We start from the raw sequence: 27836 nt of genomic DNA on the forward strand, positions 1-27836 counted from the left end.
GCCAATCTTTCAGAGAAAAACATTGCCAACCTTGCAAAACCTTTATCAATAGAATTATTATTATAGAAATTTGGAGATTACTTTTTTAATTAAAGTATTTAAAGTAAGTTCCATTTTATCTCTCTAGAGACACTGCGATCTTGACTTTTACATTAAAAACAAAAACTTCTACACCACGATCACCAACGAACTTTTTGTCACAGAAAAACCTCGAACTAACTTCTACTAATAATCTTGTGTAATATTTTTTTTTTTTTCAAAACTTACTTGTACGGCTCCTATAAAATAATTCTAAAAAAATAACTATTTCAGTGTTAATTGTTTAAACGTATATAATGAGATATTTCTTCGTTGTAATTCTCTCTGATTCTCTCTCTCACTAATGTGTATACAGAAAGCTAAGAGCTGTATTAAAAAAAATATAATTCTCTCTTACTACTATCTTACTCTCTCTATCTCTCGTTGTAATTAAATGTAAAATCCCAAAATTGTAATATTAAAATAAAAAAAAAAAACATTTCTACGTGTTAATATGTAACTATGAATATTATATATATATATATATAATATTTATATATACATAATATATTGTGTGTAATTATATGTAACACATAATACATATGTCTATGTGGTGTTGCTAACGTTTTTCATTTATTTTTAAGTTTTTAGTTTAAATTTTTTTTTTTTAATTAGAAAAAAATATTTTAAAATATATTAGGGATTTTTAAAGGGCAAGATGTATTTAAAACAGCTTTTATTTAAAGAATTGAGTATTCTTTTCCAACATAAATTAAAAAAAAATATTTAATTGTTCTTGTTAGCGTTTTTAACATAGCCAATGACGAAAAAGTCTATATAATTTTTGTAAAATTTTTCGAAGCTACTTTCTCGATACCTTTTTGTGACCAAAAAAAAATCGATATAATTTTTTGTAGAATTTTCCGAAGCTACATTCTTTTCATTTTTCCAAGCTACATGTTCGATACATAGTTGTGGTATCGATATAATTTTCTGTAGAATTTTTCGAAGCTACATTCTTTTCATTTTCATTTTTCGAAGCCTACCTAGTTATGGCCAAAGAATTCGATATATTTTCTGTAACATTTTTACACTTTATTGTCTGTTTTATTAAAAAAATTAAAGTTGTTGTAAAAAAAGTAAAACAAAAAAAATCTAAAAAAAGTATTCTAAGTGAACATTTTTTTTTTAAAATATTTTTTTAGAATTTTTTCTTCTTTTATTTTGCTAATTTTCAATTATTTAAATATTTAAAATGTATAGGCGTTTTTTTTTTCTAAATTTACACATTGACAACATTCCCGAAAGTACTGAAACCTTAACGCAACACTCAACTTCACCATAACATCACTACTTTGGTATATGTCATGGATATAAGAACGTTAACCTATCACTCAACTTCACCATAACATCGCCACTGTGGTATATGTCAAAGATGTAATGAGTTAGTTCGAAAAACTGTAGCATACTTTCAGGCGTCAATTGAGACTCCACTATGATATCAATGAATGGGTGTAACCACGGCCATAGACGCCATCTCTTTGTGGAAGTAGTTAAATAAATGTGAATCAACGCCAAATTGTGAATCAGTGTGGTGAGTTTGGCGTTTAAAAAATCGCCAGAAATTATTTCTAAGTCTCGTTTTGTTATCAAAAATCTAACAGATGTGGTCAATCGTAATTTTTTATAGAGCAACAGTTTTGTGAACAGTGTGACCAATGTAGCGTTTACAATAGCGTTTTTCTCTTTTGAATCAGTTTTTTTAAATTAATTGTCAAAATTAAATTACAAGGAATCTGTGTAGACAATGTTGCGTTTTAATAATCGTCAGTAAATATTTTTATTAAAAATAATTAATATATGTGGCCAAATGGAGATTTATTTAACTAATGAATAAGTCAGTGTGTTCAATTTGGCGTTTTTTAAATCGCCAGATATTATTTTAATTTGCAATTTAGTAATAAAAAAATTATTCTATTCTTTATTAGTTCAGCTCAGCAGTCTTGCTAACAGCATTTATAAAAGTATATCAAAAATCAGTGGGGTTAATGTGGCGTTTAAAAATCACTAACTATTATTTTTAAATGTCTCCATTTTGTATAAAAAAAATTCTTGTTCAGTTTGGCAGTATAGCAAGCAGGATTGTCAATATAGCGATTGTCTCCGTTCTGTATTTAGAATTAAATATTCAGCAGTATTGCAAGCAGTGTTGTCTATACTGTAAATAAAAATCTGCGAAATATGATTTTTACAAGTTGTGTTTCATTTAAAAAATATTTCAAATTTTGTGTTTAAAAGTCACCACCTATTAAAAGGCTATTTTTGGTATTGGAAACTTCAATATGTATATTGACCCTAGGCCAAAATAAATCAACCAAAAATCCAAAAAAAAAATCAGTTCTTGCTCTTTAAAAATAAATTATAAAAAATAGTTTATATAGATTTTTTTCGTTTTATAAATTCTGTATAATAAAATGTCTTGTATTAAGACTCTTGAGGTCTATGGTATTTGCACATGGAGTATTTAAATAGAATCTGGTATAATAATTAAATTTTTTTTATTTATTATTTTTTTTAATTTTATTTTAGTTTGGATTTGCTTTAGCTTTGTAAAAAAAAACACTGATATAATTATATAACAAAAAAAATTAATAAAATCGTATATATGTTGCCTAGATGTTGTAAAAAAATTGGAGTTGGAAACATAATATATTATATAATATTAATAAAAAATATTACTAATATACATTTGAAAAAAAAAATAGTAAAATCATATTGAATATAGAAAAAATAGTAAACTATTAAACATAAGTAATAATTATAATTATTTAGATACAAAGTAGAAATTTTGAGTTTATACCACAAAGAAGTATTTTATTTTATTGAGAAAAATATCGAAAAATTTGTAATAATAGTAAAACAAACTATTAATAAGTATCTAGGAAAATGTAGAAAAAAGTAGTAATAAAAAATAGTAACAAAAAAATATTATTAAGTATCTGGGAAAAAGTAGAAAATTTTGAGGTTATGTAAACAAAAACTAGAAATATGGATATATGAATGTATGAAAAAAATTAAATAATAATTATTATACGCAAAAATATGTATTATTATATTTATCTAGATAAAATGTTGAACATTTGCAAAAAAAAAAATAGTAAACAAAATAATTTAGAAAAAAATGGCAAAAAATATTATAATTTAGAAAAAAAAATGTAGACAATTTGGTTGTAACTTATAACCTACAAAAGTAGAAAATTTGAGGTTGTAGCTTAAAAAGTAGAAAATTTGAAATTATAACCTAAGTTGTTGTAAATTTGAGGTTATAAAAAAAACTAATTTAGTGGTAGTTGTTGGTAGTAAATCACATTAAAAAAAATTAGAAAAAATGTTTACAAATCTGAAAAAAAAATTAGAGAATTATAAATCACAAAAATTTGTTTGAAATGCACCCCTAAATAAATTATTTTCAGATTTGTATTCCCAGTATAAAAAAAATGTTGATATAATTTTTAGAAAAAATATATTTAATAAATTTAAGTATTATTTAGTGTACTAGAAATTAGAAAAAAACTTAGAATGAAGTAATATACCAATGTAAACAAATTTTTGCCGAACCCAAAATTCTTCCAAAACATTGTAATATATTTAAATTTTAGAAACGATCTCTAGTTGTTGGATTTCCATTTAGAGATGTATTAACGTAACGTAAATATTTTGAGAAAGTAGCTGTTGTAAAAAAAAAAATTAGAAATTTTTGATTACAAAATTTCCAAAAAAAGCTCTCATTACAAGTAGTTAACTCAAAAACACTCCCTTTTTCCCACTCAAAATAAAAATATCTCAAAAAGGTCGCTCATTGAAAAAAAGTCTTTAAGACTCTCCTTCGTTTCTTTGTACAAAAACCAAAATCTTGATTTTTGTCATTTTCCAAAAACCAAGCAGGACAACTTTTTCCCAAGCACTTCAAAAATTCCCAAAAAATTGTAAAATTACCTTCAGAAAGTTTGCAAAGTAAAACCAAAATCCACTGTAAAATAATTCCACCCAAACAAAAAATTCAAATTTTGTAAAATATTCCACAAAATTTCCAAAAAAAAATATCGCCAAAAAATCGAAAATTTTTTGAAAAAAAAATTAAAATCAAATTGAATACGCCTGCGCAGTGGTGGCAGTGTTTTACTTATGAAACTCCTAACATTTTGGCAAAAACAAAACTGCTTTGAACAATTTTTGAAAAAGAAAACAAATTGGGCCATTTGAAATAGGTTTTAGAATTTCACACAAAAAAAATCTATAATTTTTTTTTCAAGCTGGGAAAATGTTTGAGATGTTGTAAGGCCCCTACACTACAAAAAAATTAAAATACAAATAAATTTAATTAACCACACAGCTACTTCTCCATTGAGTCCGGCAGCAAAGTTAAAGCAAAAATTTGTCAAAATTAAGGCAAACCAAAAAAAAACCTAGTAGATTAATTTAATATCTATAACAACAAAAATATTTTCTATAAGATCTGCAATAAACAAATGCTTGTTTTTTACTTTTTTAATTTTTCCCATTAAAAAATAAATTGTAAATAAAAATAATTTTTGAAATCAAAAAAAAAATGTAAAAAAAATTCATCAAATTTCAAAATCATTTTTTTTAATTTTTTCTTTGAGCATTTGTTTATAATGGATCTTTTAAATTTTAAGTTAGGGTAATTTTAGGTTAAGTCCATAAGTATTAGCCTTCAATGTTGTCTACTCCTAATTAAGAAAAAAAAACCTATTCAAATACAACACTGTATGGCATTGGCTTTGTTTTTTTACTCAACAGAAAACTCAAATATATATTTTTTGGTTAAATGCTATATGTGTTTTATGTTCCATATATATATGTTTACATTATTTTTATATTATTAAATGTTATTTAATTTAATTTATTTTTTAAATAATTTTTTTAATTTTTTTAAAAATTTAATTTTTTTCTTTTTGAAAAAAAAATCCCAAAAACATAAAAATTAGAATGACTTATTTTGAGGAGACTTGTTAGGGTTTATATTCCAAAAAACTACATTTCCAAAACAACTCACAATTGAAAAAAGGCCATTATGGGCTTTTTTCAGCCCCCACTACCCCCTTAAACTCTAAGAAAATTAAAACACATTTCACAACCAAACCACCCACCACAAAATAAAAACAACAAGACTTATTTTAAGTAAATTCTATTTTGTTTTCTGACAAATGATCTAAATATAAAAAAATAAAATACCCCCTTACCCCCCCCTACACTTGGCAAACTAGGTGTCGCTTATCAACTTCGTTGCTTCACTTGCTGGAGCTGGTGGTATACAAGCCTTCAAGACTATGCGAACGTTAAGAGCACTGAGACCACTACGTGCCATGTCCCGTATGCAGGGCATGAGGGTACGTACTTTCTTTACACATCCCATAACATTTTCAGTATTCAAATTTTTTGTTAAACCAAAAAAAAAAAAAAAATCAACAACGATTTTCACCAGGCCTTATTTTTTTAAAAATCAAAAAAAAAACATAATTTTATTTTTTTACCAAACCACCATATTTTTTATAATAAATAAAAACGTAGTAACTTCAACAGAAAACACCCCTCAAAAAATATACATTTTTTTATAAATCATATAATTCAAATATCATAACCTCAAAACCAAACAGCATTTAGCTTTTAGTAAACAAAAATTACATCAATTTTTATTATCATATAAATATTTTTTCGAATTAGTATTAGTCCTTCAGCCTTCATTAAGAAAAAGTTTTGTCACGTGTTTTTTTTTTTAGTTTTTGAATTAACCCCCATTTGAAAAAAAAAATATTAGAAATTTTCTTAGAATTTTAGAACATTTTTGCAGCCAAATGTCTTAATTTTTCGACCATTATCACCTTTTTAAATTAGTTAAATGAATGACTATCATTTTGAATGCCTTTTAATATTTTTTTGGAAATGAACATTAGATTAGTTTTGAAAATTTTACAAATAAACCACACGCCTAAATCACAAACAAATCATAAATAGCCCCAAAAAAATACAAAATTATCCCATGGACATAAACATTTCATATCACCACAAAATCGAAACAAAAAGGAAGTACTTTATAAAATAAAAAAAAATAATTATATTTTTTCAGAAAGGTACAAATGTCAATTATTAAGCGGAATTGAACTTTTCTGAAACCAAAAAAATATTTCACACAAAATATACGAGGATTTAATTTTTTATTCATAAATAAATTTACCATAAATATATCGTAGACAAATAATAGCTTTCCTTGAACATTCGAATTTCATCTGTTTTTAAAGTTCCCAAATCAAAACGCGAAATAAAAATTTGGCGTTTTTTCCCGAAAATCGCACAATTGGCAACACTGTCATATTAAAATAAAGATTTACACTTAACAACAACTCAACTCCACAAAAACTTCCTCATAATGGTGTAAACACGTCATATAATGAGTTTCATTGAAAAGTGTAGCATACTTTCAGGAGTCAATACTAACTCCCCCTACAAAGATGACAATTCACAATCGTTTAGTAACACTTTAACTCAACTGCAACATAACTCACACTATTGGGGTGTAAGTCATAACTAAAAATGACTTCATTACAATGTGTAGCATTCATTTCTGAATGAGATGTAGGTGGAATTGAGGAACAAAAATTCACCAAACATTTAAGCGACTCGGCGGCAGATGGGACGTTTATGGGGTTTATGTCTAAAAAAATAGAGATGAGGTACGTAAGACACTGCGATGTCGCTATCCCAGAACCTCAAATGGCCTTAAGGATGTGGAAAAAATTGGAAAAAATTTAGAAAAATAGATGGATGAATTTTCCATGCAATTGAAGACAAATGCGAACAGAACTAATACATAAATATTTATACTTAGGTGTTGCTAATGCGAAAACTGGTAGTCAACAATTGAACGTACGGTATAATCAATGGCCAAATGAGGTTTCTACGCTCAAATATATTGTAAAATTCAATACAAAAAAAAATATATTAATTTCAGCCAAGTCAGTTTGACAATTTGAAGTGAAATTTGTTGAGTTCTTCTTCAGAATGGCCTCAATCAACGGTCTTCTTGGAAATCGTTGACATTTCATTCGTTTTCCTCTCTCTTCTTTCTGGGTGATTCTCCCTCGCTGTCCTTAGTGAGAGCATACTCCTCTCTGATCTTCGCCTTCCCAATTTTGAAGAGGATAGCATTGAAATACACCTTTTGAAAGTCATATCTCAGCCTAACACCTCCAACAGGAAATCGGTGATATTCCCTACGTTTCCATGCAAGTAAAGGCAAATTTGTTGGGTTCATCTTCCTCTCTTAAAGTTCTTTTTTCGATGCTTCTTGGAGGTATATCTGAATCAACGATATTTTTGGGCGACAATGATATTCTCTTCGTTTCCCTCTTTTTTTTCTTGCTGGGTGCTGCTCCCTCCCTACCTAGTGAAAGCCCGTCTCTCTCTTCTCTGCCGAATCTTCAAAAGACAGCCTCTTTGTCAGATTTTGTCTTGGCCTCAATTAACGGTGTTCTTGTGGGAGTCGGTGCTATTCCCTTCTCTCTCTCTTTTCTTTCTAAGTATTTCTCCCCGCAAATCTTCACCTTTCCAATCTTTAAAGAAACAGCATTGAACACATACCAGATACTTGTCTTGACTGGATTTTCCATTGAAGATATATCGATGCCTACCACAAGGAGAATGGCCTGAATGGTCCTCTTGTGAGTGGATGATATTCCCTTCCTCTTTCATCTCTCTTCCCCGACGTTTGATTTCCCATTCTTGAAGAAGACAGCATTGAAGTACGTCTCTCTTCCATAAAAGACATATCTTTGTCTACCATCTCTCTTCCCCGACCTTTTACCTCCCATTCTTGAAGAAGACAGTATTGAAGTACGACTATTTTCCATAAAAGACACATCTTTGTCTACCATCTCAATCAAGGGTCCTTTTGGGTGTCGATGATATTTCTTTCTTATCACTCTGGGTGTTTCTCCCTTGCTGTTCTTAGAGAGGGTCTGCCCTTCACCAATCTTTGTCTTCCTAACCTTGAAGAAAACATCATCGAAGCCAAGTTTTCCATGAAAGAAGGTTTCCATGTCTTCCTTCTACCTCAATTAACAATCTTTTTGTTGGAGTCGATAATATTCCCTTTGGTTCCCTTTCTTTTCTTCTTAGGTGTTACTCCCTCGCAGTTCTTAGTGAAGGCGCGTTCCTCTCTTCTTCAAGGCTTCTATGCTCGTTGACAAATCAAACTGAGTCATCAATATTCTTTCCGGTTCCCTCTGATCTTTGCCTTTCCAATCTTGAAGAAGACAGCATTGAACACATTTCACTCTTGTCTTGACCAGATCTTTCGTGGAAGACTTATCTAAGCCTAGCACAAAGAGAACATCTTCTTCGTTCTCCGACCTACGGATAGTTGTCTTCTGAGAAATGTCCTGCTTAATAAGCTTCGTAGGGTGCTCACGACTTTTTTTGTGACGCTCGTTGACGAATCTTTCGATCTTAAAAACCGATCCAACATCTATTTGTCAATATTCGCGCCCTTTGGGCCACCAATGGGTAAGATAATTGTTCCTCGCCATTATTTTATGTAATATATCGTGCAGTTCGATTTTTCCTTTGTGGATTCCCTGTGATCAAGCCCCTTTTCGAGGGTGTGATCAAACCCCTTAACTAAACTAGTTCTTTAGATTTTTCGTTAAACAATTTCTATCAGCTTTTTTTAATTTCAGGAAATCTTAAATTTCTTTGTGCTGTAATTAATTGACTTCCAATAAGAGACAATTCTGAAGTTTCCAAGACTCAGTCTTACTCCATTCTAGAATATTTCAACATAATTATTATGAACTATTTTAAAAAGTTTTTCGAAGTGAATGTGACTTCTATTCAGCATTTATAGCAAAAACATATTTAGTTATTGACATTTGACCTACGTAATTATTTGCCACAATCTGACCAACAAAGTTTTAAAATTATATCACTCTAAAATACTTCCTCTACAAATTTTTTTCCAACACTCTCAAAAACCAAAAAATCGATACAGAAAGAAAACATTTACACCAATGCCAACATTTTTTTGTACGTTACCTAGCTAAGTTGTAAGTTTAATTTTTGTTTCATTATTTTTTTTATATTGTTGTTTATATTCATTTTGTGTATTTTAGAATTTTATGACATTTTGTAAAAATATAGAAAATTTATTTTACATAACAAAAAAATCAATCACCAGGAAATGCCAAATCAGAAACCCAAAACAAAAAATGAATCAGAACAAAAATCATATATCACATCATATTATGTTGTAGTGAAATTATTGATTTAAATTAAATTTTAAGTACATATTTATGGTAGTTAGTTATTTATAGTTATCATAAAAATCGTAAAAAATATTTAAAGAAACCAAAAATCATTTATCTTTTTATTTCTGTTTTGAAATGTAAAATATTGTAAAAAAATTTGCTGTGTAAATAGCTTTAAGCCTCTAACCTCTAATCTCAGCTTCATATTATGTTAATGCTTTGTAACTATGCATTTGACTATGTGTGTGTAATATTTGTAATGCATGTTTAGTGTGTACAGTACTTTAGGGTTATAAAAATCGATTTTTTGCTTTGTTTTAATTTATTGCCCCACATTGGGCGCCATTTATAAATGTGACATAAAATACCACAAAAATCGATTTTTATTTCATTTTCTTGTATAAATATAACAATCTTACTAACTTTTCACCTCATCATCCATAGAGATTTAGTTAATTTCTAAAATATGAAAACTTTTCTCTTTTCACAAAAAACTGAAAACACTTTTTAAAACAAATATATTTATCAAACTTTATTGACATATATTAAAATGTAAAAATTCTGATTTTATTTATTTCCTTTCCCAAAAAATCAACAACATTCCACTCATGATTCCAACTTCATATTGCAAAAAAAAATCAAATCACAATACCCTCCAACTGCAAAACTGGCGCAACAACTCCTCATCTAATCAATCCAACAAAAACTTGTAAATCACTTTCACATCCCCAAAAATACAAATATCAACCCAAAGGTTGTCGTGAATGCGCTGGTTCAAGCTATACCGTCCATCTTCAATGTGCTATTGGTGTGTCTGATATTTTGGCTTATTTTTGCCATTATGGGAGTACAGCTTTTTGCTGGAAAATATTTTAAGGTACGTTATCAAAAAACAAAAAAAAACTTTTTGATTGTTACACCCAAGAAAAAATCACAGTAATTCAATCAAAAGGTTACCACAAAACAAAAAAATTCTGAATTTATTTTGAAAATTTATACTACAGAGCAGTTAAAAATTAGCATTTGCAATATCTGGCATTCAATTTGCCTCAAAAAAGAGAATTTTAACTTTAATGTGAAATGAAAAAAAAATTGAATACGATAATTTAAAGCGTATCTTTGCATCTATTTTTCGTAAATAGTTGATAAAAAAAAGTGGTATTTAAGTTTTATGATCATTGTCCTCTTTTGGGGTCATGTAATAAACTTAATACCTGCCTAGTTAAAGAGAACAAATAAAAATAATAAATAAATATATATATAAATAATGAAATAGTATATAGAATTAGTATACAATATTGCAAATATGCTACAACATTGGAATTGAAAGCTGCAGAGTATCCTTTCGGATCAATTTTTAATTTTAATGAGAAAAAATAAACTGGATTTTGAATTTTTACTGCAAAAAGTCCATATGTAAATATTTTTAGCTATACTGTAATCTTGAGTCAACATTTAGTGTGTACAGTACTTTAGGGTTATAAAAATCGATTTTGGTATGGTATGGTTTAATTTATTGCCCCACGTTGGGCGCCATTTATAAATCTAACATAAAATGACAAAAAATAAATTTTAATAAGTGAAATAAAATAAATTTTTATTTCACTTATTTTTAAAATTAATAGGTGACCCTGAGGTCTGAAATAAATAGGTGGGATTTTTTTGCCGATCCGGAATTTATATTAGCGTAGTATTAAAGCCTTCAACAAATATTGACCAAAGAGAATATGTGAAGATTCTCAGGATTGTGAGGTTTTAGCTAAAATCACAAAAAAGTGTAAAGGCTTTGAAGATTCTTACCAAGAATCCAGAATTTAAATCAATTCACTCTAAACTAGATTTTATGAAGAGCAAAGATTTTATTTGAAGATATTTTAATTATTGTAGGATTTTATTTTATTTGTAGGGTTTTGAAAATTGTTTGTCTACTTCAGGAAATAACCTAAACCTGAAATGGCTTACTATACCTTGCCAGCCTTATGTATTCTACATAGCTAATAATATTTCTTGACCAAGAAGATTAGTCTAGAAGAATTTCGAACTCCAGAGGTAAAAAATTAATTCAAAAGTAGGGTCAGAAGTTACTTCATACTAAGGAAGAGGCCAGGATTTAAGAACCCTAGAGAAAACTGTTGATGAAAAATTGGTGTCAGAAGCTTTACGAAAAACAAAAATTATAAATGAGAAGATTTTTATTAAAAGGGTTCATTTGTTGGGGGTTTGAAACTTTTTTTACTACTTCAGCAAAAAATCAAACCTGAAATGTCTCACTATACCTCAACAGACTTATATATCCTACAGGGAAAATAATACTTCTTTAGCAAGAAGATTAGTCTAGGAGTATTTTCGAAATCCAGAGATTTTAAAGGTGATGCAAAAGTAGGATCAGAAGTTACTTCCTACTAAGGAAGAGGCCAGGATTTAAGAACTCTAAAGAAAAAATGTGATGTAAAAGTAGAGACAGAAGCTCATTCCTAATAAGGAAGAGACCGGGTCATTAACATTGTATTTTTTCGAATACATCCACTGCATTCAAAATTCTTATTGTCTAAAATCTAACCCAGCTAACTGAAGGACTGCGGGAGACAAATTATTGTTCAGATTTCCTTCGTTTGCTGGGATAGAAATCGGAATCTGAAAATTTGAAGCTACCAGATGCTTTCGAAAAAATAAGTAATATTAAAGGTCTAGAAGGAAAGGAAAACTGGTCTTGAGGAAAATATTCCGAAGGTGTCGTAAAATGTCAATTTTTATAATTTTAAACTTCCGGAGAGAAACTAGTCTTCACTTCCTGAAAACTGATTCCTATAAAATATTTAAGTTCAAAAGGAATGGCTGGGGATGGCGTCAGCCACAGGAAAATGGCGGGACAAAATAAGCAAGGAACCCAACCATTGACCATTCAATTCAAGAAGACGTCGATTCTAGGCAACGATAGATGGCAGTCACGGCACTTTGAAATGGCTACTGCAGATCAATAGGAATTAAAGCAATAAAACCGGATAATTTAAGTCCACTGGATGTATACGAGAAAACAATATTTTGCGGTCAAAGTCCAGAAGAATATTGAGTTTAAAATTCCACTACTCTTGGACTTCCCTTTTCGAAGATTAAAAACTATTTTCCGGAAATATTTCGAAGGTTTCGTAAAATTGCAATTTTTTACAATTCTTCTATTTACGTAGAGAGAGAGTAGTCAGTAGCCGTATTCGGAAAAATTGATTTCAAGATTTAGGTTCAATACAAATAGCAGGAGATAGCGCCACCTTAAGGAAAATGACAGAACTAAAGTAGCAAGGAACTCAACCACTGCACAAAATTCATGGAGACGTTTTTTCTATGTAACGATAGATGGCAGTCGCAACACTTAGAGCAGGCTACAGCAAATCAATAGGAATAAAAACAAAAAAACCGGATAATTTAAATCCACTGGATGTATACGAGAAAACAATATGTTGCCGACAAAGTTAAATATTCCACTTCTCTTGGACTTCCCTTTTTTCGACATTTTTATGATAGCAATAAAAAACAGTGTCATAGAGAAAAATTTAACCACAGCACAAAATTCGAAAATATTTCAATAGGAATAAAAACAATAAAACCGGAAGGTGTAAAAGGCTAGAAGGATATTAGGTTAAAATTGCAATTTTTACGTAAAATTGCAATTTTTACGATTTTCCTATTTCCGTATAGAGAGTAGTCGCCACTTGCTGAAAAATAGATTCTATGATTTTTTTTTAGGTTCAATAGGAATGGCAGGAGATGGCGCCACCCAAAGGAAAATGGCAAGGCTAAATTAGCAAGGAACCCAACCACTGGTTCAAATCGGCATTGTTTCAGTCTTATCTGAATCGATGGGTATTTTTGGGGTATTTTTTCCACTAAGCTTAATATAAATATTACTACGGAAAATCCGCGAATATCTGCATTTTCTATCCTATTGGATTCTCTTAAATTCTATGCCATTTAATTGTGCTAAAATTTGCATTTAATTGTTTTCGAATCAGAACTTCCGATAATCTTTCTTTTTCGAATCAGAGTTTCCGAAAATCTTTCGTCTACTGTTTTTGTATCTTAATTTGGTACGAATCATTATTATTTCTGTCTAACCTTAATTAATAAGGGGTTTCTTTGGGTATTTTTCCATCTAAGCTTCATATGAAGGGTATTACGAAAAATCCACAAATGGCATCCCAAGGTGATGTAGAGCTGAAATATTCATCCAACTACAACCAACTTCACGTGGAACGAAGAATAACTGCTGTGAGGTGGGATTATTATTAATTACCTAAAACCACAGCATACTTTAAGGTGTTCACAAAATCGACCATAATTATTTTGTCAAATGGTGAATAAAAATAGAGTTGAAAATTGAAAGAGAGGTTTTTGAAATCTTATGATATTACTGCTTAAAAAAAGGTGGGCATACATTTAGGCTGCTTATTAATTTTGTTATCGTAGTAATTTTACATAGAATTGCAGACGAAGAAATTTGATTTTGGAATCTGAACAGGGTAATCATTCCTGACTTGGATTCGTCCATGGAATTACGACCTGGGAACATGTAGTAGTCTTATGAAACTGTAGAAGAAATGTGAACTAAAAATATTTACTAAAGGGAATATTTTCTCTACAGAGCCTAAGGGTCCCTTGAAACCCGAAGAAAATATGGTTATATTTTTTAGGAATATCTGTTCATAAAAATAAGAATCATTTTCCGAATTGTAAATATTTATTTAGCTTAAACAAAAATTCCAATGTTGTGGCGTATTGAAAAATATATATAAATATATTTATGTATATTTTAGAAAAAATATTAGCTTTTATATAACTCATTAAAAATGAGTCAATTTTTTATTTAAAAAAATCAAATTAGCAAGAAAAAAACGCTCGCCTTAGCTTTTTTAGATATTTCTTAGAAGAAAAAACAGAGCGATGCACAATGTACAGAAAAAAATATTCAAGAAAATAAATCTCAACTCCTTAGAGTGGAGAATATAGAATTATGCTAATATAGCTGCTTTATAGCTTTATACGAATTTATTTTTTTTTTTTTTTTTTTTTTGTATAAAAAATATATATTTTTATATTATATATGTATATATAAAAAAATAATGGGTAACTATTGTACATTTCTTATCAAAGAAGATGTATGATATTTTTGTATTTTTCCAAAAAATATATTTCAATTAATGTTTTTTATCTTTTCCATGAAATCGAAAAAAATACTTTTCTTTAAAAAAAACACACACACAGTGCAAAGATGGTAATGACACTGTGCTAAGTCATGAAATTATACCAAATCGTAATGCCTGCAAAAGTGAAAACTACACCTGGGAAAATTCCGCAATGAACTTCGATCATGTAGGTAATGCGTATCTCTGTCTATTTCAAGTGGCCACCTTTAAAGGCTGGATCCAGATTATGAATGATGCCATTGATTCACGTGAGGTAAACTATTGTAACAGCCAATATTATAATTTTGCATTAACGAAAAAAACACTTAGAAATATATAGTAGTTTTTGAAAACACTGAATTTTTTATTTGAATTATTTTTTTTTTAATGAAAAGATAATGAAAAACCAAAACACAACAATACTAATAATAATTTTTTCTATTTTTTACCTTTTTCTTATTCCTAATATGACATGAAAAATAATAATAATATCAACCAAAAAAAAACTACCATTCATCAAATCGAAAACATATCATCATACAAAATCACCCGAACAAAACTTGTCCAACCAACAACAATTTTTTCTGGAAAACAAAATCGTAACCCCCAACACCAACATTTCAATACTCCCCACACTTATCTACAAAAAACAACAACAACAACACACTCCAAACAACAATTTTGAAATTTGGATAATCCCCAAAAAAAAAAAACCAAAACACAGGTGGACAAGCAGCCGATTCGCGAAACAAATATCTACATGTATTTATATTTCGTATTCTTCATTATATTTGGATCATTTTTCACACTCAATCTGTTCATTGGTGTTATCATTGATAATTTTAATGAACAAAAGAAGAAAGCAGGTGGATCATTAGAAATGTTCATGACAGAAGATCAGAAAAAGTACTATAATGCTATGAAAAAGATGGGCTCTAAAAAACCATTAAAAGCCATTCCAAGACCGAGGGTAAGGCTTCGAATTTGAATCAACCCTAACTTAAATAACTAACTAACAAACCAAAAACCAAAAAAAAACTAACCAAATAATAAAAAAAAATCCAAATAAACGAAAAAAATAATAAACTAACACACACAAAATGCAAAAAATTAGCAAAGAAAAAAACAAAATTTAAAAAATCTGTGCCAATTTCCAAAACTTGTAAAAAACTAATTATTGATTAGGAACCCATAAAACAAAACAAGAAAATCCCTACTCTCTATTTTTTCAAATATGTGTGTGTTGTGTGTGAGTGGGGCCCAAAAATATAGCCAAAACCCCCTTAAAAAAAGTAACACTCCCCAAAAACAAATGCCAAACTGCCACAAAACTCCATTCTCTCTTAAACAACTATTTCTCTCTTTCTCTATGAAAAAAAAAAGAAAAATTCTACACAAAGTTCGTTCCACAACTGTTCTCAAAACCCTACAACAACAAACCAAAAAAAATAAATCCAACAAAACAAAGGTTGTCTGTTATTTGAATATTTTTATGTCTGCCATTTGAATATTTTCAAATGTTTCTGAAAACAACAACAAAAATGCGTACAAATTCAAAAAAAAACCAAAACAAAAGAAAAATCGTTTCTCTTTTTTATTCTCAAACGATTGAAAAATTTTTAAACTTAACAATAGCCACTTGTATGCAATGTGTATGAATTTTTTCTACTACTACTACTTCTCAATTATATATATCAACATAAAAATATATATCAAACAAAAAATGGCATGTTTTCAAATCATAAATATATTTTTTTCAATTTTTCTTACAATACTCAAAACAGACAAATTTGTATTTTTCAAAAAAAAAAAGAAACTCTTTCTAAGAAAATCCATTGGCAAGCGAACGATAAACACACACGATTTTTTCTCAAATAAAGCATGTCAATGCATGTCTTTCTAAACTAAAAAAAAAAAATACAGAAAATAATAACCCCTCAGAAATCAAAAAAACACCAACCACACTTTCACCGCAACCCAACCTTACCTTACAAATGAAAAAAAAATACCTTCCCCCTCTCAACTCAAGGAATGCTAACTAAATATTCTCCAAATAAAACATAGAATGATATAGAAATATTCCAATATTTTTATTTTATTTTCCTAACTATAGCACCCATTATATATATAAAAATATTGTATATAATACATACTACTCAGATTTTGGCATACAGTGTTGTAACAGGTTGTTATAATTCGTTGTAGATGATTTACTGATAGTAGGTGAAATATGGGAATACTTACAACTTTGTAGATTATTTGTTTATAGTAGGTGAAATATGGGATTACTTATTTCATAATAGGCAGCATATTACAGAATATCGTCTGTTATAGGTTAAATATGGGAACTTGTATTTGATTATAGGTGAAATATGGGAACACTTACAATTTTCTAGATAACTTACTGATAGTAGATGAAATATGGGATTACTTATTTTATAGCAGGCAAAATATGGGATATCGTCTGATACAGTAGGTCAAATATGGGAACTCTTTTTTAACAGTAAGTGAAATATGGGAACACGGACAATTTTGTAGATTTTTTACTGATAGTAGGTGAAATATGGGAACTCTTACAATTTTTTAGATGATTTACCGATAGTAGATGAAATATGGGTTTACTTATTTAATAGTAGGCAAAATATGGGATACAGTAGGTTAAATATGGGAATTTTGTAATAGTAGGTGAAATATGAGAACACTTAAAATTTTGTAGGTGGTTTACTGATAGTAGGTGAAATATTGGAACACTGACAATTTTGTAGATGATTTACTAATAGGCAAAATATGGGATATACAATTTTGTATGTAACTTAAATATAATAATTCATATTTAACAGTAGGTGAAATATGGGAATACTTAAAAATTTTTAGATGAACCATTGATAGTAGTTGGAATATGGGATTATTTATTTTTTAATAGGTAAAATATAGGAACAATAGGTTAAATAGGAGTTCCCTTATTTAATAGTAGGTGAATTATGGGAACATTAAAATGATTGTGAATGATTTGCTGATAGTAGATGAAGTGTGGGATTACTTATTTAACGGTAGGCAAGGTATGGGAAATCGTCTGTAACAGTAGGTGAAATATGGGAACTCTTATTTAACAGTAGGTGAAATATGGGAACACTTACTATTTTGTAGATGATTTACTGATAGTAGGTGAAATGTGGGATTATTTATTAAATATCATCTGCGACAGTAGGTTAAATATGAGATCTCTTATTTAACAGTAGGTGATATATGGGAAAACTTACAACTTTGTTGATGATTTATTAATGGTAGGTGAAATATTGGATTACTTATTTAGTAGTAGGCAAAATATGGGATATCGTCGGATATAGTAGGTTAAATATGGGAACTCTTAGTTAATAGTAGGTGAAATATGAGAACACTTACAGTTTTGTAGATGATTCATTGGAAGTAGTTGAAATATGTGATTACTTATTTAATAGTAGGCAAAATATGGGATATCGTCTATTACTGTAGATCAAATATGGGAACTCTTATTTCATAATAGGTGAAATATGGGAACACTAACAAATTTTTAGATGATTTACTGATAGTAGGTGAAATATGGTATTACTTATTTAATCGTGCGACAGGCAAAATAATGGGATATGGGAACACTTACAATTTTGTAAATTATAAATATTCCATTATTTATTCAATAGTAGGCAAAATATGGGATATCGTCTGTGACAGTAGACGAAATATGGGAACTCTTATTTAATACTAGGTGAAATATGGGAACACTTAAGCATTTGTAGTTGGAATATGAGTTACCTATCCTTTATTCAGACTAGGAGAAATAGGGTTTCACTTACTACATAGTAGGCTAAATATGGTTTCACTTATCATTATAGCAGGTGAAATATTAGCGTTTTAACCTTATAGTAGGAGAAATATGACGATGATTTATTGAAAGTCGGTATAGGGTAATTTTTTCATAGTAGGTGGAATATGGGATTATTGTAGTAGGTGAAATATGAGTTTGCTTATCTCATAGTAGGTGATACATGGGGTCGCATATTTGATAATTATTAAAATTGGGCAATTATTTTATAGTAGGTGAAATATGAAGTCACTTTTTCATAGTAGGTGAAATATGGGATTATGGTAGTAGGTGAAATATGAGATTGTTTACATGAACGTTCTAACCTTATAGTAGGAGTAATATCACGATGATTCATTGATATTAGGTGAAATATGGAAATAATAAATCAAGTGTGTTGTATGTTATATGATAGTTGTCAAAATGTAGAATCTCTTCTGTAAGTGTAGGTGACATATGAAATCTTTTTTTAACATAGGTGAGGTATTGGCATTTTTTGATGTAATTTGAAAGTAGAATTTTGTTAGTCCTTTGCGTAATAATCCTGTACAACAACACTGTATGCCAACCAAACAGAACAGTTTTGGTTTGCATGTGTATTTCACACACACACATTACAATACCACACAATAACAACTACTACTCCCACAACCACCACAACAACAACCACTACCAATAAAAATAACCACCATATTTTCCTGAAAAAAAACTCTTCAATAAGATAATATATCGAAATAATAAAAATGGGAAATGGCCCACCTATATGACCCATTTCCACCAAAAACGTCCTTATTTCTCTCTTTTGAACTTTACGTACCCCTTCTCTCTTAACTAATACAAAGTGAAACCAAAAAAAGTTTTAATTATTGGCACAGATCTTATATTTATATAACAAACAAAAAATATTATCATATTTATATATATCTACTTAACTACTTACCATAAATGAATAATGTAATGCTAAAACCAGAGAATGATGTATTGATTGAATGATATCATGTAATGTGATGCAAAACAAAAAAAAAAACTCATAACTCATCACTGAACCTCCTCCCGTTCCATAGAGAATGGGGTTGAGTTTTGAAACGAAAAACCTAGAATAGAAATACATCAACGAAATTATTTTTAGCAGAAAAGATTTTTAATTTGAAAACTAGTTTATTGTTTTGAATTATCATTTTTTTTTAATTTTGAATTTTCAATTATAAGTTGTGTGTGTACGAGATTATTATTATTAATTATCATTGGATTGAATGAGTACGAAATAATCGTAAATGAAAACAACAACCGGATCACCAGCAAATATTTAGTATTATTATTATTGTGATTATGATTATGATTGTATTTAATTTTACATTCAACTATTATGTTTCATTTTGTATGTGTTTTTTCTCTTTCTTCCACCCCATATTTTCTACCATTCTTTACTTACAGTGGCGACCACAAGCAATAGTATTTGAAATAGTTACAGATAAAAAATTCGATATTATAATTATGTTGTTTATTGGCCTAAACATGTTTACCATGACCCTCGATCGTTACGATGCATCCGAGGCATACAATAATGTCCTCGATAAACTCAATGGGATATTCGTAGTTATTTTCAGTGGCGAATGTCTATTAAAAATATTCGCTTTACGATATCACTATTTCAAAGAGCCATGGAATTTATTTGATGTAGTAGTTGTCATTTTATCCATCTTAGGTAAGTAACAAACCAACAAAAAAAGCAATGCCGACTTTCTACCAAAAAAAATAATAATTACACAACAGGCAGTCAGTCAGCAAAAGAAAAAACAACCTAAAATCAGCCTTCAAATTCAATTTTTAAAAAAAATCAATACTAGTAACTGTTAATTAATTTGTGTTATTGTTGTTTTCCAAAAAAAACTATATTTTGTATATTTGATGTAAACCACTTTAAAAAATAATCCCCTTTAGTCCAAACCCCCCTTTCCACCCAAAACAAGCAATATTAAAAATACTAAATGTGTATATAAAAGAAAACACTTATTGTTTTGTTTTAGTATTTTGGCTTAAGGCATATAAGGTCCATTTCCAATTGTCTCCCCCGGCTTAATAATAATACCATATTGTGGAGAGCACAATTTGATGGCTTTATAGGGCCTTAAGTTTATATGTATGTGTTGTAACTAAATGTTGTTGAATGTAACACCCTTCTACTATTCCTAACAAAAAAAATCAAAAACTAAAACTTAATGTTGTGCTTAAGTATTAAAATCAACATATTCCATATTTGTATATGTTTATTTGTGTTAATTGTTTAATAACATTATGTGTTGCTTTAATGTTGTGTTGTTTTTTAATTATTTTTATTTTAGTTATCAGATTTTCTGATTTACCCTCCCATTAATTACACTTTCGATTCAGAGGACCAGTAATAACACTGAATATGGGGTCATTTTTTTCATAGTAGGTGGAATATGGGATTATTGTAGTAGGTGAAATACGAGGCTGTTTATCTCATAATAGGTGATACATGGGGTCGCATATTTAATAATTATTAAAATTGGGGAATTATTTTGTAGTAGGTGAAATATGGGGTGATTTTCTCGTAGTAGGTGGAATATGGGATTATTTTAGTAGGTGAAATATGATGTTGTTTATCTCATAGTAGGTGATACATGGGTTCGGATATTTAATAGTTAATAAAATTGGGCAATTATTTTATAGTAGGTGAAATATGGGGTTATTGTTACATAGTAGGTGTAATATAGGATTTTTGTAGTAGGTGAAATATAAGGTTACTTATCTCATGGTCATATTTAATATAGTTAATAAAATTATGCAATTATTTTAGAGTAGATGAAATAAGGGGTAATTTTTTGTTGTAGGTGGAATATGGGATTATGATAGTAGGTGAAATATGGGGTTGCGTATTTCATGGGCATATTTAATAGTTAATAAAATTGGGCGATTATTTTATAGTAGGTAAAATATGGGGTCACTTTTTCACAGTAGTTGGAATATTCTGTCACTCTTTCATAGTAGGTGGAACATGGGATTATTTTAGTAGGTGAAATATGATGTTGCTTATTTCATAGTAGGTTATACATCTGGTCGCATATTTAATAGTTAATAAAATTGGACAATTATTTTATAGTAGTTGAAATATGGGGTCACTTTTTTCATAGTAGGTGGAATATGGGATTATTGTTGTAGGTAAAATATGAGGCTTATCTCGTAGTAGGTGATACAAGGGTTCGGATATTTAATAGTTAATAAAATTGGGCAATTATTTTATAGTAGGTGAAATGTGGGATCACTTTTTCACAGTAGGTGGAATATGGAATTATGGTTGTTGGTAATATGGGGTCTTAATTAGAATCTAAATATAAAATGTCTTACTTTATAGTAGGTGAAATATGAATTTCTTTTTTCAAAGAATGTGAACTATTTTTAGCTTCAATTATAGAAGATGAGACATGGCTACGCTTATTTTATAGTAGGTAGAATATGGGTTTCATTTCGTTCTTATAATGCAATTATTAAAATGTCATACTTTATATTAAATGATATGTGGGGCAAGTTATTTTATTGTAGGTGAAAAGTCTGTGATGTCATAGTAGGTGATATATGCGTTCGTTTATTTCATAGTAGATTCAATTAGTTCGATTACTTTATAGTAAGGGTAATGTGTACTGGTTTATCTTATAGTAGGTGAAATGTGAGAACGACTTTGTTATTTCATAGCAGGTAAAATATATGTTGCTTATTTCATAGTAATTAAAATATGTGGACAATTTCCTTGCAATAAATTAAATAGATATATTTTTATAATAGTTAAAATATATGGTCCCTTATGCCATAGTAGGTGAAATATGAAAACATTTGCATCACAGTAGGCGATGTATGGGGTCGTTTATTCAATAGTAGATTAAATTGGGTCGCTTATTTACAGTAGGTGAAGTATGGGATCTCCTTTACGATAGTAGGTGAAATATGGGAACGATTTTGATATAATAATTTAAATATAAAATTCCATACTTTCTGGTAGGTGATATATGGGAATGCTTTTTTCATAGTAGGTGATATATGGCAGCATTTATTTCACATTATACTAAGTTAGGTCGTTTATTTAATAGCAGGTGGAATATGGGATCAATTAACTATAAAATGCCCTAAAATATAGTAGGAGAAATATGAGGCTGCATTTACAATAGCAGCTGATATATGGTTATTGTGATTTCTAATATTTTATTTGTTAAATATAATTTTTTATAAAATATTACTGTAAGAACTGGTCCTCTCTTAAAATATTGCTTTATCATTGTTGTTGTATTAAAAAATATCGCTAATTACCATTTATATTTTTGTTGTCTAACAAATATATATATATATATACACATAAATATGTAATTATTTCCTTAAAAATTATTTTTTTTATTTAAAGAAAACATTATATAAACCAGCTTTTTTATTTTCCATATTTAAAGAATAAGCTTTTTGGGACTATATTATTCCATATAACTTGTGTACACATTAATTGTTGTAATTTTTTTTCAAGATAGCTTCACAAATAGTTTCAAAATTCTCTAAAACTTTAATATAATAATTGTATAATTGTTGTATAATTTTGATTTGATATAAATTTCATAATAAGTCCCCTTAAAAATTTTTGTGTACAAAAGATATCAATCCTTGCTTATTAAAGTATATATTTTTTTCTCATAAATTGTTGATATATATACTCCCCTCCATTAAATGCGTACTTTGAGTCAATGATGTTCAATCTCTTTTTGTGTTGTGTGTATAAGTAATTTTGTCTAATGTCTATGTTATATTTTAAATATATGTAACGCTGTCTATCCTTGTATTTATTTTTTGTATAAGTCTTCTGAAATATATAAAATTTTTTTCCAGTAGTTATATTAATAATATATAAGAAGTAAACCTTAAAACCTGGGCTTCGTATTTTCTATAAATCATAAAATTTCAGCTATTTTTTAATTATAATATAAAAATTAAAATAATATTTCAATATCTAACGCTATATTTCCTTATAACTTAGTGAAAATATATATATATATATATATATACTTCTTTTAGTAGATATAGTAAAAAAAATGATATCGTAAAAAAGGCAAACGCTGGACTTAGTTTCTCTATTAATTATACATTTTCCTGTGTCATAAAAAAATAATTCTATTATATATTTGTTGGTATATACAAAAATTTTGCAAAAAATCTCTTTTTAATAGATATTATAAAATTCTTTTTTAGACCAGATAACATAGAAAAAATTATTGAAATTGTATTTAGAAACGCTTTTAGCACCAAGTATAGCTACATATTCTAAAAATAATAATCTTCCATAATAAACCTAGACAATAATATATTTAATATTAATTTTCTTATCTACAAAAATATATTAAAGCAGTTAAATCTCTCAGTTTTAAGCTAATAAAGTTTTTGAACATTCCTTTATTTAATCTTAATAACAATTTTACATTGGGCGCCATTTATATGAAAATAGCGTAATATTACATTACATTTTTCTATTTATTCTTGTATTCACAATAGACACCAATAACTTCTAAAAAAATAGTATTTTTTATTACATATAGAAAGTTAAAAAAAACGCTTCCTTACATAACAAATGTGAAAGTAATTATCATAGTCAGTTTCAATAAAATTTAGGTAAAAAATTTATTTTAATTATTGTAGTGTGAAACAATTTTAGTTAAAAAAAATATAAACACTTCCCAATTTTTCAGAACTATTATCCAATAGTTTAGTTTTCTTGAAGCACACATAATATCTACCAAAATTGGCACCATTTATCGGAAAAAAATTATTGGATCATAACCTTAAATCGAATGAATTAGAACAATTCAAAAAAATACACAAATATTGGCTTGACTGAACACCATAAGATTTTTGGAGAAATTTGCACTTAAATACTATTATGTAATCTTGCACTAGCTTTCCTACGGATATAACTGACCATTTTATAAATTAAATTAAACATAATACTATTCAAAGGCGACTATATTATTTATATTAATTATATATAATTTTAATGTATAAGGCATTAAATATATTAAAAAATAATGATGTGAAGAAAGGAAAACTCTATTAGCAAATTATACGTTGGGCGCCATACTTACCGATCATGTTATGGCGATCTCTTCGATTAACAGAAATGTTTTTACAAAACACTTTCCCATAAATAGCCTACTACTTTACCCAAGGATTTAATAGAGAACGATCAGAGAAAAGTGCAGGTTTACTTTCTGAATGTGAAAAAAGACGACGAAAAATTATTACCACCCATTTTTTTACAATGAAAGAGTAGGTGTTATATGGGTTTGTTTATTTCATAGTATGTTAAATAGGTCGGATTATTTTATAATAGGTGAAATATATGTTTAAATATAAAATGTCCTCCTACATATTAGGTGAAATATGGGGTCACTAATTTCATAGTAGGTGGTATATGGGGACACTAATTTCATAGTAGGAGTCGCTTATAACATAGTAGGTGGTATATGGGTTCCTTTATATTAGTTGTAGTCGGATTATTTTATAGTAGGTGAAATATATGTTTAAATATAAAATGTCCTCCTACATGTTAGGTGAAATAGAATTTCATAGTAGGTGGAATATGGGGACACTAATTTCATTGTAGGAGTCGCTTATAACATAGTAGGTGATATATGGGTTCCTTTATATTAGTTGTAGTAAGAATTCGCTTATTTAATAGTAGGTGAAATATGGGGTCAATATTTTTTTAATAATTTAAATATAAAATGTCCTATATAGTAGGTAAAATATGGGTCACTGATTTCATAGTAGGTGAAATATGGGCCATTTTTTTCATAGTAGGTGAAATGTGGAGTAGGTGGTATATGGAGTCCTTTATATTGGGTGGAATATGAGTTCGCTAATTAAATAGTAGGTGCGATATGGGGTCCGTAAAATGATTAAAATATACAATTTTCTACTTTATAGTAGGCGAAACATGGGATCACTTATTTCATAGTAGGTGAAATATGGTGTCCCTTATGACGTAGTTGGTGGACTATGTGATCGCTTACAGTGTAGTAGGTGATATATTGGGCCGTTTTTAATAGTATGTATAATATGGTGGTGATTATGAGTCCACTTATATAATAGTAGGTGCAATATGGGGTCGATGTCTTTTTTAATAATATAAATATAAAATATAGTGTAGTAGGTGATATATTGGGCCGTTTTTAATAGTAGGTACAATATGTCTTATATTTTAATAATTTAAATATAAAATGTCCTTCTATATAGTAGGTGGAACATGGGATCACTTATTCATAGTAGGTGAAATATGGAGTCGCTTACAACGTAGTAGGTGGAATATGGATCGTTTATAGAGAAGTAGGTGATATGTTGGGTCGCTTTTTAATAGTAGGTGAAATATGGTGTCCGATTGTCTATTATTTTATAGTAAGTGATTATTATTTATTTATGTGATATTGATTATTTTATAATAGGTAAAGCATGGAAAAGCTTGTTTCATAGTAGGTAAAATAGGGAGATGCTTATTTCGGAGTAGGTGAATATGGGAGGGTTTCAGTTTTTAGGTTAAAAACCGGTTTCACAATTTTTATTAGGTGAACTATGACACTTATTGAATTGTTAGGGCAAATAACATTAACATTGACAATCAGTAACTTAGGTAATACAAAACGTTGGGCGCCATTATAAAAAATTGACTTTAATTGATAAAAACTGTGATAATGGAACGCAGTAACTCTCAATGGTTATATAATATTATTCATACGTAAAATGAGATGTTGGGCGCCATAAGAAAAAATATACTATTAATCTCAAAGCGTTGGCCCAAGATTAAAAATTATTTTAATTAATCTGTTTTTATTCAAAATAATCTCGATATTTTTAATACTCGGTTAGTTTTATAAGCAAAAATAAAAAATTGAAACCCAAAAAGGATTGAACATCACTGATTTAATTTACACATTGACAACAAACGTATACGTAAGCACAATAGTGGAAAGTGGAATAAATACTACGTTATTTTTTGTTAATAATTAAAATGTCTCCCAAAACAATAATATGGCTTTCCAAAACTAAAATCCAATATCACATACACTCCAACTAAAATTAAAAACCAACTGAAAGAAAACGGCAACTCTACGCAAGAAGAAGAAGAAGATGATGATGAAAAAGAAATCATATAATAACTAAAAGATGGCTTAAAATATGCTTTACTACATTCAAAAAGGCAGCAGAAAGCTTTCATTTCATGGCTGGGTTTTAATTTTCACAAGCAAACAAAAAAAATAAAGCTTATTTTTTATCTAAAAAATAAATATATTTTATATACCAAATAGAAATATTTTTATATATGGAGAAAATTAACCCAAATGATGAAATGAAAGTTATATTTACAGAAAAAACAAAAATAGTTCTGCTGCTTGGCTTTAATCTCAAAATTGCGCCTAATAGCTACGTCAACAAAAGCTCTACAGTTTCTACAAACTACAGTCCAACAAAAAACTACTACTACTATTTTTGTTACCATCCATTTTGTTTTTGGTTTTTAAACAAACTTCTCTTTATACAAAAGTGTTAATTTTTTTGTAAAAAAACTGTTTTTCTTGTAAACTTTTTTTAAAAAGTTTACTTGGGTTATTTGTTTTTTCCGTTTTTTTTTCAATGTTAAATGTTTATTTACTTTTCATGTTTAAATGTTATTTTTAAATGTTCAAAACTTTTGAGTTTTGCGAGCTTTAAAAGCTTTTGATTTTTTTTTATTGTAAAATACACTTTTAAAAATTAAAAAAAAAACTACACCTTTTACACCCTACCCCTAACCCATGTAAAACAAATCTACACTAAAAATAAAAAAAGAAAAATACAAAACAAAAATGCTTTCAAAACACACACAAAAATGTACACTAAAAACAAAAAGAAAACTAAACACAGCAGTTATTAGGTAAAGCTTTTTTAGCTTAAAGCTTAAATAAAAACAAATTACGAAAAAAATTATCACTTTGATCTTTAAGTGATATCCATAATGACGAATATATTAATGACCGAAGAGTTTCAAACAACAAAAACAAAGAATAACAGAAGCCTTACTATTATATATATGTAAAAATTAAAAAAGCTCCCACGTTAAAGCTTTAACCCTTAATGTAAATATGAACGCGTGCGTAACGAACTCTCTTGGAAATGAAATACAAAACTCGGCAAAAGTTCTACAAGGCTTTTGCCTGAACTTCTCTGCATAAATGTATGCAGCAATGCAAACAATTGCAAATGGCTACTTCGTGGCGGACTCTGAATCTCAGTCCCTCACCCAAATTCAGCGATTCAATCAGAGATATGTATGCTATGCCTACCTCAGCTCTGGGGGGCACTATACTACATGCCTCTGTAAGCTTTTCACTTGGCATGATGCTTCTTAACAGCTATAAACGTTCTTTGAAGCCAGCCTAGTCCGAAGTGTAGTGACAC

The 27836-nt window shown here is 28.6% G+C and overlaps 1 protein-coding gene across 36 annotated transcripts in view; it reads left to right on the forward strand.

Moving 5' to 3' along the window:
- The window catches only part of LOC133327669 (sodium channel protein para), a 140463-nt gene that overhangs the window by 99494 nt on the left and 13133 nt on the right, over window positions 1-27836 (forward strand). For 19 of the 36 annotated variants that reach the window (XM_061536220.1, XM_061536193.1, XM_061536197.1 and 16 more), the window contains 5 exons: window positions 5307-5429; window positions 10096-10218; window positions 14598-14792; window positions 15243-15488; window positions 19791-20061. In XM_061536220.1, coding sequence (XP_061392204.1) covers window positions 5307-5429; window positions 10096-10218; window positions 14598-14792; window positions 15243-15488; window positions 19791-20061 — 958 coding nt within the window. The remainder of the gene's footprint in view (window positions 1-5306; window positions 5430-10095; window positions 10219-14597; window positions 14793-15242; window positions 15489-19790; window positions 20062-27836) is intronic. The other 17 variants (XM_061536194.1, XM_061536198.1, XM_061536195.1 and 14 more) reach the window with 1 other exon arrangement.

The sequence above is a fragment of the Musca vetustissima genome, unplaced genomic scaffold, assembly GCF_032173495.1.
Source record: "Musca vetustissima isolate MV318-11 ecotype Yass unplaced genomic scaffold, APGP_CSIRO_Mvet_v1 utg16637, whole genome shotgun sequence".
In the NCBI taxonomy this organism is placed as follows: domain Eukaryota; kingdom Metazoa; phylum Arthropoda; class Insecta; order Diptera; family Muscidae; genus Musca; species Musca vetustissima.